Here is a 10,225-nt window from a genome sequence, read left to right on the forward strand (position 1 = left end):
AGTAGGGATAGCTTTCCTGTGAAAGGGGCTTAGAAGCACATAAGAGCCTGCTGGAACAGGCCAATGGCCCATCTAGGCTAGCATCCTGTTCTCACAGTGGCCAACCAGATGCCTTAATGCAGGCATGTCCAAAGTCCGTTTCAGGGACCTAATTGGTTTAATCTGGCCCCTGTGGCAGTTTTATTTCCTGGTGTAAAATGCTAAAAAAACCTCAACAACTTAAGTCCTAAGAAAAGCTCAACAACTTTGGGGTAAAATCCTAAGAAAAGCTCAACAACTTTAGTTGGCCCTTAGGTAGGCCCTCACAGCCCTTCACTTCATCAAATCTGGCCCTCTTTGAAAAAAGTTTGGACACCACTGCATGGGAATCCCACAAGCAGGATCTGAGCACAAAAGCACCCTCCTCTCCTTTGGTTTCCAGCAACAGGGAAGCATTGGTGGAGGCAGAGCACAGCCATCATGGCTAGCAGCCACTGATAACCCTCTCCTCCACCAATTTGTCTAATCTTTTAAAGCCATCTAGGTTGGTGGCCATCTCTGTTTCCTGCAGGAGAGACGCAGGCGGCTCTATGGTCTAAACCACTGAGCCTCCTGGGCTTGCCGATAGGAAGGTCGGTGGTTCAAATCTGCACAACGGTAGTGAGCTCCTGTTGCTCTGTCCCAGCTTCTGCCAACCTAGCAGTTTGAAAGCACACCAGTGCAAGTAGATAAATAGTTACCGCTGCGATGGGAAGGTAAATGGCATTTCCATGCACTCTGGCTTCCGTCACGGTGTCCTGTTGCGCCAGAAGCGGTTTAGTCATGCTGGCCACATGACCCGGAAAGCCTGTCTGTGGACAAGAGCCAGCTCCCTCGTCCTGAAAGCGAGATGAGCGCTGCAACCTCATAGTCGCCTTTGACTGGACTTAAGTGTCCAGGAGTCCTTTACCTTTTCCTGCGGGAACAATTTCCATAGTTTAACTCTGTGTTGCATGAAGGAGGACTTTCTTTGTTCTGTCCTGAATCTTGCAGCATTCAGCTTCATTGGGTGTCCACGAATCCTGGTGTTACGAGAGAGGCTTATGTCTCTAATGTTCAGCTCTTGATGCGGCTCTCTCCCTATCCTTTTGATACCCAGGAAGCCCCGAGGAAAGAGGGATCCAGAAATGGAAGAAAGGAGTGTGCAAAGGCAGCAAATCCATTGATGGCATGGAAACTTATGACTTGCCTTTTGGCATGGAATTTGTGAGGAAGTACAAATGCTTCCGCTTTTTACCCATCAGCCCCACCTTCATGGGCTACACATGGAAAGGCTTCAGGCAAAGCAGTGGCTGCCAGAGCACAGAGGAGGAGGATTCTGAGGCTACTGTATAGCCCCTGCTGCTGCAGCCCCCTGTCATCCCGCTGTAGTGACAGACACCTCTGCAGTTCCTTGCTGACCTTGTTTTGTTTTACGTTTTTTGTATTTCTGCATTTTGAATTCTGGAACCAGAGCCGAAACAGATTATAAAAAAAATAGCTTTCCTATTGTGGACAGTGATAGCTATCTATAACGTCTCTCTATAATTACATTGTGCTTTTTGTTTTGCTTTTAAGAAGTACTGTTAGAATTGCTTTTCCTGATTTTGGCGGGGCAACTACTGTTCTGTTGAACGTTTAATCCAGATCCAAAATTGGTAAATATTGTAAACACAGCACTCAAGCAGGCTGTGTCTTTCCCATTTTATAGCTGATACATTCCATTTTTTATTTAACTCGCATAAGCCCCCAGTCATTTGTTGGCATTATTCTGGCAAATTATACCAAAGTGTTCCATACTAGACAGTGCTTTCAGAGCTTCCCAGCATTGTGTATTGGATGTACCGACAAGTGGTGCCTTTTGCATGAGTTTCTGTTCCTAAGAAAGTGACATGGCTCTGGGGTGCTTAACGAGTTCTAGCTGAGCACCTCTTGTGGACAGGGTTGACTGGGGCTTTGCCTCTGGCTGTTGACAAATTGCACATCCCTGAACCTGACAGATTGCCTAAGCAGCTCACTTGTCTTGCACCCCTGCAGGCCAGTCTTTTTAAAGTGATATTTATTAAGCACCCAAATTCACTACTTCTCAATGGAGAACGGTTGTCTCTGGATTTGTACTGACCTGCTTCAGGCAGTTCTGCCTGTCCCAGAAGCATCCTTCAGTTAATGTTGCCTCCTTGTTTTCCTCCCTTTCTGAACTTAACATGGGACCTGCTTTTAAAACAAGAGAGACCGTGTGTGCATCACTGTCCACTGGGTGGTTTAACGGGTATCAGGGGCCCACTGTGGGTGCCATTCAGACTCTTGATTTTTTTTCCTCTACTAGTCTTGGCTCTGACATTACATAGCTTTTAATGCTCATCATGCATTTATAATTGTAAAAAATTATTCCTGTGTAATGTTCTTACTGTTGCAGATTAGTTTTTAGACATCAGCATTTTGTTCCTTTCTTATTGTCATACCCCTACCCCCCGATGTGGCCCAAAAGGCATTTTTGAAGCTGTGGAAAGATTTGTTAGAGAGGCATTAGGGTAAGTCTTCTCTCAAAGCCTGTACTCTCAAAGTCGGTGTGATCTAAGGTGCGCCAGTTTGGGATCTCTCTTTTCTTTTTTAGTTCCCAAAGCAGGTACCGTACATTTGTTGTCAGTTTCTCAAGCGTGAGAGGCATAAAGCCACTCTTGTTGATTACTGAGGCTATTAGGGTTTGGGAAAGGTGTAAGGAACTTTGACGTATCAGTATTGAATGGTGGGGAAGGGAAGGGAGTCAGCAGATGGTGGGTGTTTCCTACCATTTCAGTGACATTTTCATTGTATAGCTTTTCACATCAGGGTTATTTCCCCTCTCTGAGCTTTCCTCAGAGACCTTGCAGCAGTTTGCTGTCTTGGATTCAAACCAGGTATCATGAAAACCAGCCCAAAAAGTAGTTGCTTTTAAAAAAAATTTAAAAGGTTAAATCGGGGCTGTTGCATGAGCTTCAGAAACTAAGGCCACAATCCTGTGCATACTCACCTAGGATTAAGCTCCAATTGGGCACAGTGGGACTTACTTCTGAGTAAAAGCACAGGAGCAGCATGTTTGCTTTCCACCTTTATTTTATGAGCAACCAAAGAGAAGGTGGGCCCCCCCAAAGGTGGCTTATAATAATGCGAAATGCCAAAGCCAAGATTTTTCGCACACATTAGAGCAGCCGTCACCGCCTTGGCGCCCTCCAGATATTTTGTGCTGCGATCTCCTTCCACCCCAGCCAGCCTGGGAATTGTACTCCAAAATCTAGAGGACACCAGGTTGTCGAAGGCTGCATTAGAGAGGCAAATGTCGTGTATCCATAACATTGTCAGAATTTAGTATATCCTTGTTTGGGTCATTTTTGTTTGCTAAGGTGCCGGTTGTTTGTTTATAGCAGAACTGAAGATGTCACTGAATGTGATGCACTACTGTAATAGCACTCTTCCACAACTTCCCCGTTTGCTTCAGTAAAGGAGTAGATCTCCAATAGATTGGGCCCAGCGCAGTAAATAAGAAATATGGGCTGTTACATGTGCCCTGCCACCAGCTGTGTGGCTACAGCTATCTTGAGTAGCTTCCATATTCTGCTAACAACTGCGACCAGGTAAGCACCCAACTTCTTCAGTAGCCGATCGACTATGTTTATTGCTAAACTTCTCTTCGAGGGACATGCAGCTAAGAGCTAGTCCATACATCACACAGAAGCCAGGAAAAGAGGCATCCAAGTGACCCAACCCTTCTTGTCTCACTTCTGAGGTGCAAATCACTGAGTTTTTAAAATGGAGTTCTACTGCCCGTCTGGGATGCAGAGCTATGGAATGAAACATTTCCAGAGTCTTGCAGTGTTTACAAGTGCAGTCTGCTTTACTCTGCCCCCACCCCCACCATATATATATATATATATATATATATATATATATATATATATATATATTCTGAGAGAGACGAGACAGGTTCACTTTGAAAGGCAAAGTGGTTAAAGCGAAGGCCGTGGCAGGTTTTCTCTTGCAGAAGCAACCACAAGAGGGCATTGCAATTGCTGCTGCTTTTAGAAAAGATTTTTGACAGCCTGCATGCAGAACATCCAGAATACTTTGTTGTCTCGGGAAGAAAGCATGCTTTTAACTTTGGAGAGAATTTTGAGAGTCCAAGATTGGAAAGTGTAGTGAGATAGCAGGTCTTGGGTATCATTAAGAGTAGGAGATGGGAGTCAACCACCATTGAAGCAAAAGAACACAGCAATGTTCTTTCACAGCTCCCATTAATTTCAGTGATGTTGGACACATGAATTTCTGGTAGATGGCACCCCGTGTTAATTAGTGGGAAGAACTGGCATCTGCGCCTTGTCCACCTCTGGGACCAAAATGGCTTAGGACTGTATTCATAAGAGAATTCAGAAAACTCATTTTTCCGGATAGCCTCCAAGGCCTGTGAATTTCAGTTAAGGTATTTGATGTACCTCTTGTTAACTTTTCAAAGTGGTGTATGAACTTCAGCTACCAGACATTGGGCTTCAATGGAGTTGATCCCAAACGGTTAGCTCCTTACATGTATCCTAGCTGGAAGGAAGTCAGAACAAGGTTGTGATGCTTTGAATTGTGTGTTTATTGTAGCCTCCTGTCTTTCTGCTATTAAACAATGCTGCCCAGACAGATCACCTTATGAGAGAGGTTGGGGGAAATCACTGACAAATTTCAGTTAAAAGAAATAAATATTCATGACTAAACCATCACTGTCATGTCAAAGATCTATAAACGTATACTGAAAGCAAAACAATTTCTGAGCTTTTGTATTTAAAATAAAAACCTATGTTATTTTTTTTAAATTAAGTACTCTGGCTAAGATTTATGAATGTGTCTTATAAAATTATGCCTCTTGAATTTATATTTAATGGTTAATTTTATCTGTGATTGAAAAAAAAAGTATTAATCAGAATAAGATGCATCAGGGAAGGAGTTTTTAAATTTACACAGTCGATTTGTCTTAACATCCTTTAATACTAACTTTCAATATGGCAACTTTGTACATGAGTATTGCAGTATTCTATTTCCATAGACTTACAAAAAAAAACACACCCACACCCAATAAGTAACATTTCCACCCAGGATAATAATTGTCACAGGTTTCCTGGGCGGGAGTGATATGATTGTCATGACAATGTCATGTGATAGAATTTCTTCATTGACGAATTGCTAGCGATTGTTTATACTTTATTTACCCATGCTTATGTCCTTTAAGTAAAAACAGAGAGAAGTTATTGATCACCTCTCTCTTGAAAACATTGGTACTGGTAACAGCATTGCTTGTGTACTAGCAATGGAACACGTTGCGCCCAGAGCAGGTCCAACCCTGAGGCATGATGCATGGCCATCTCACAGAGTAGCTTTTGATTCTGACTACTGTTTAGAGTGTGACACTGTGGGAGGCATCCACACCCTGGCCCCCCAGGGAAACAATCCACAGGGATGTTCATTTCCATGAGGCTTGTGAAGGAGAAGCTTGCTGCGTTAATTATTTTGTGTATGTTTGGAGTCGGGAGGTGAGAACGCCTTTTGGATTTTCTGCCTCAAACACCAAAATGTCTCTGGCCGGGGCTCTGGTTGAGAATTACAAAGAGATGCTAATCAGATGCAAATATTAAGCAATCAGACCAAAACATGTCAACCTCTCACTGATGACACAATTAGCCTCTAGGCTTCTATCATCTATGAAGTGCCAAATTCTGATGGCATGCATAACTTCAGGCTTCTTCCCATGTTATGGTTAAGGACAAGGAACATCCTTAGAGCCACTCACCCTCTCTGTTTTTTCACCTTGGTGCCTCCTTGCTTTCAGCCCAATCCCAGCCATGAACTCTGCAGGTAGGGTTCCTAAAAGATTCCTGTAGGAGTCGATGGGAGGAATTGGGGAGAGCCTAATGGTCAGGAGCTGGTGGTTTAAAGCCATTGGCTAGCCTGAGCCCACTTCACTGGCTGAAGTATGTTTTCCACATATATCAAGGTGCTCCAAGGATGCAGCTGCTTTTGCCTCCCTGAAAGAAGAATAACCCAGCCTAGTGAAGGTGCTTGTGGGAAGGCATATGATAAGGCTGCTTGCACACACTTGGGGTTTCGATAGGCCCAAATTCAAAACGGGCCATCTGGTTCTCGACCCCCATTCCCTTCCCTTTTATTAGATGCAAGGGGCAGAGCCTCAGAAGTGACTCCCATCTCTTAGGGAGGCCCGCATCCCACTTTCCCCTTTGCTGAGTGCCCAGAAGCAGCCTCCTTTCTCTTTACACCATAAAGTGGAGAAGCAGCCCTGTGCCATCGGAAGTGTGCCTGCATTCCAAAGTGACGACACAACTCGTATCTCAATATGCATGACAGACCAGCACAAAATGGCCTTTCCTCCCCTTTTCTTCTCCAGTGGCCTTCTTGAACCAAAAATAACCAACCACTCACCACCAGAAGAAGGCGGCGTTGGGAGCAAAATACACTCACCATTTGTATTTTGTATTGTTTTCTTTTGCATGGTGCGTATCTAGAGTTTCTCACTCAAACAGTTTCTTAAACTGCCTGGACAGAGGAGAGCAGGCTGCTGGGGCTTCCCATTTTCTAGTGGTAGATCCTTTCTCATCTGTGCTGTGAGGCGGCCATGTGCTCACCAGTATTTAGCTTCTGCCCATTAGTCTCTATAACCGTTATAGTGCTGGGCTGCTTTAAGTATTGAGAATTCACCTTGAGTGTCATCAAAAACATTCCTGTCTGGTTATAATTTGCTTGTGGCTGTGATTAGTCATCAGTACATATTCGATAGCAGAGAATTCCCTTGTGCATTGCCTGACATCTTTCCAAGTGAACCATCTTGCTGTCAGTCCAAACTTGAGTGCATCTTCTTTTTCTCCTCTTTGGTCTGTTCATAATAACAACTTTTGATGTAACAAACTCTTTGACTGTTTTTTAGACAGTGGGGATAAATAATAATATTTTTTTTCCATGAGGTTTTTTTTTTTGTGTGAATGACTTTTGACTGCACAATCTCATGTTACAAACCAAGTTGGGTTTTTTCTCTGAGATGTGTAATTCTTTTATTGAGATTTTTATGAATTTTGTTGTGTTTTGTTGGGATTTTTTTTTTTCTAACATTGCTTTATTAAACGTTGAAATATTTAAGAAATATGTAATATTTGGACCAGATGTTGTGAATAATAGTAGATAAATGCTATTTTATTCTGTATTTTTAAAAGCTGTTCAGTATAAATAAAAGTTGACCTAGATGCAACTTTGCAACTGGACTGTCGTGGTCATTCTTCTGAGACAGAAGAACCAACATTAAGATGAATAGATGGCCAGCTCACTCCAAATGCTTATTTAATAAGATGTAGTTGATGTTAGAGCCCAGAGACAGAGAGCTCTTTCTGTCTCTGCGCTACACTAGCAAACTCAACAGGTTTTCCTCTTTACAGGTATTGTAGACTGCAGTACCTTGGACAGCTACATCAGGGAAAGCCGGAAACTGGGTTTGCCTCTCTGTAACCCTTCGGTCCTCTTTTGAGTAATAACCTGGAGCTTTTTAACTTAAGTTTTTCCCCCAGCATGGTGCATATCAATTTGATTAATGCAATTGATTCTTGCAGCCCATGCACTTAGGATTTCAACCATGGGCTCCTACAGAATGAAGATGCCATTAGCCTTAAGGTTATTAAGTGCTGAACAAAATATGTAGCAAAATAATTAAAACACAAAGTCAGAGGTTGTCGTTCCTGCAAGCCTCCAGAAAAAAATAAATCCAGAAATTGAACCCCCTTCTTCATCCTATATCGAATGCCTTGCAGAGTAAAACAGTAGCTCACCTTGGTCTTGTACCACTATTTTTGAACAGATATATACAATGGCAAATGCTATTCTTTATATAGCACCACCAGTGTGTGTGATGTTTTACAGGGTTCAAGAGGGCAAGTTCCTGCCCTGAATTTCAAAGGGCAATAAAGATGGAATAAAAACCGATATTTTAAGAGTGATGTGTTTGCAGGATGCTGGAACAGGCCTCGAATAGCTTTTTCTGAAACAAAGCCTATCTGATAATGCTCTCTTCCATTTGGCTTTCTCATTCCAAGTGGGAGTTACTCCCACTCCCCACAAAAAAAAAACCCCTGTTCTTAGTCCAGGCACATGCCGTGTGTGAAATATTACCAGCCTCCCTCTCAGGGCTGTCTCCTGAGTGAGCTGGCTCTCTAGAAATAGTTCACAGTTTATAAAGACAGCTGACTTAACAGTTTCTTATCCATTCCAGTTAGTCATTTCACTTCACTCTTTGCCACCAAGGCCCCAACTTATGCAATAATTAACTGTGTGTGTGTGTGTGTGTGTGTGTGTGTGTGTGTGTGTGTGTTTAGGATCAGTTTTCAAGAGCCACAATAATTTAGCTATTCCCAGAGGAAATAGTTGGCTCTTTTGTTAATATTTTGGGCAACAATACTGGATGAGACTTGCCCAAATTGAGTTCTAATGAATGTTTAATGTGACACTGTAGAAAAGAAGGCCAAACTAATGGCAATAAGAAAACAGCCCTTTGTGGAGGAAAATAAACGGAGGGTTTTACTTCCTTGCAATTAGATACTTGATACGGAGGGCAATCAGCACACACATGAATGATTGTGAACACCGCGAATTATTTCAGCTGAGAGGCACCATGCAGGAGCTTCAAAAGTTTGCAGAATTAATGTCAATGCACCTCTTTTATAGGTGGAAAAGCAAGCGTAACCTTGGGAAACCTTGTTTTTCTAACTTGGGTTTCCTGTAGTTCATTCTGTGGAAGACTAGCAGTGGTTTTAAAAAGGTTCACTAAAGGACAATAGGAGAGGGTGTTTTGCATGTTGAAGTCCATTAGTGGGAGAGGCTCTGCCAACATCTGTAGCTCCTGCTGTGATTATGAGAAGCAGCATTTTCCTTGTGGCTCCTCAGGTGTGGAACTCCTCTCTCTCCACCAGCGCATTAGAGCTCCAGTTGTCCCCTTCACTGTCTGTGTTCAGCTTCAGATTAAGATGCATGTACTTCCCCAGGTTCATAGATCTGGCTGTTGTTTTGTTAACCCGCTCCCCTTTTAATTAAAGTTGTGAATCCATGGTTCATCCATGGAGCGACTGCGCTCCTCCACAACCACCTGGGCACTGGAGGGCAGGTAACAAAGGAAGGCAATCAGAATTGTAGAGTCGGGAGGACCGCAAAGCCAGGGGTCAGCAACCTTTTTCAGCCGTAGGCCGATCCACCGTCCCTCAGACCATGTGGTGGGCCGGACTATAGTTTGAAGGAAAAAATGAACGAATTCCTATGTCCCACAAATAACCCAGAGATGCATTTTAAATAAAAGGACACATTCTACTCATGCTGATTCCCAGACCGTCCGGAGCAGGATTGAGAAGGCGATTGGGCTGCATCCGGCCCACGGGCCTTAGGTTGCCTACCCCTGCGCAAAGCTCATCCAACCCCCTGCAATGCAGGAATCACAGCTAAAGAATCCAACCTCTGTTTAAAAACCTCCAGTGACAGAGAGCGCTCCACCTTCTGAGGGAGTCTCCTCCACTGTTGAACGGCTCTTAGCGTCAGAAAGTTTTTCCTAATCTTTAGGGGAAATCTCCTTCCTTGTCATTTGAATCCATTGGTTTGGGTCCTCTCAGTCTTCTCAAACGACAAATGGCCAATTGGACTCCAACGGCAAGAAAGGAGATTGTATCTCAACATTAGTCAAAACTTTCTGTGGAATCATAGAATCGTAGTTTGGAAGGGACCCCGAGGGTCATCCATGTGGCGGGCTCTCCTTCGTTGTAGTTTTCAAAGCAGATGCGTCATTGCTCGGGGATTCTGGAGCTGCATTGCAGGGAGGGGTGGACTAGATGACCCTTGGGTGGTCCCTAACCAACGCTACGGTCCATTTGGCTGCCCTGGCTTCTCATGCACCAAAAGGGGCAGCAGGTTTCGGAGGTCCGAGGCTAGCAAAACCCTGCCATCCCTGGAGGGGCGGGGGCGCGAGACCGGGACCCCCAGCACCCCTCCAGCCCGCCGACAGAAGCAGCTTTAGCATTGTCTGACCGGCCGGCCGGGCTCATTCCCCCCCCCCCCCCAGCAGCGGGAGGAGCCTCCAAGGAGCGGGGGGGGGCGGGCGGTGGCGGCGCGGCGATTGGCTGGGCGCCGGCGGGGAGGGGGCGCCCTAGAGAGAGGCCGGCCGGCGGGGGCGGGGGAT

The 10,225-nt window shown here is 44.4% G+C and overlaps 1 protein-coding gene across 5 annotated transcripts in view; it reads left to right on the forward strand.

The window, feature by feature from the left end:
• SLC23A2 (solute carrier family 23 member 2) overlaps positions 1–2,382 on the forward strand; it is a 76,214-nt gene extending 73,832 nt beyond the window's left edge. For all 5 annotated transcript variants that reach the window (XM_033159176.1, XM_033159175.1, XM_033159173.1 and 2 more), the window contains one exon: positions 1,118–2,382. In XM_033159176.1, coding sequence (XP_033015067.1) covers positions 1,118–1,353 — 236 coding nt within the window. In that variant the 3' untranslated portion in view covers positions 1,354–2,382. The remainder of the gene's footprint in view (positions 1–1,117) is intronic.
• Positions 2,383–10,225: the final 7,843 nt, after the last annotated feature.

Source organism: Lacerta agilis, chromosome 8 (assembly GCF_009819535.1).
Source record: "Lacerta agilis isolate rLacAgi1 chromosome 8, rLacAgi1.pri, whole genome shotgun sequence".
NCBI classification, from domain to species: Eukaryota; Metazoa; Chordata; class Lepidosauria; order Squamata; family Lacertidae; genus Lacerta; species Lacerta agilis.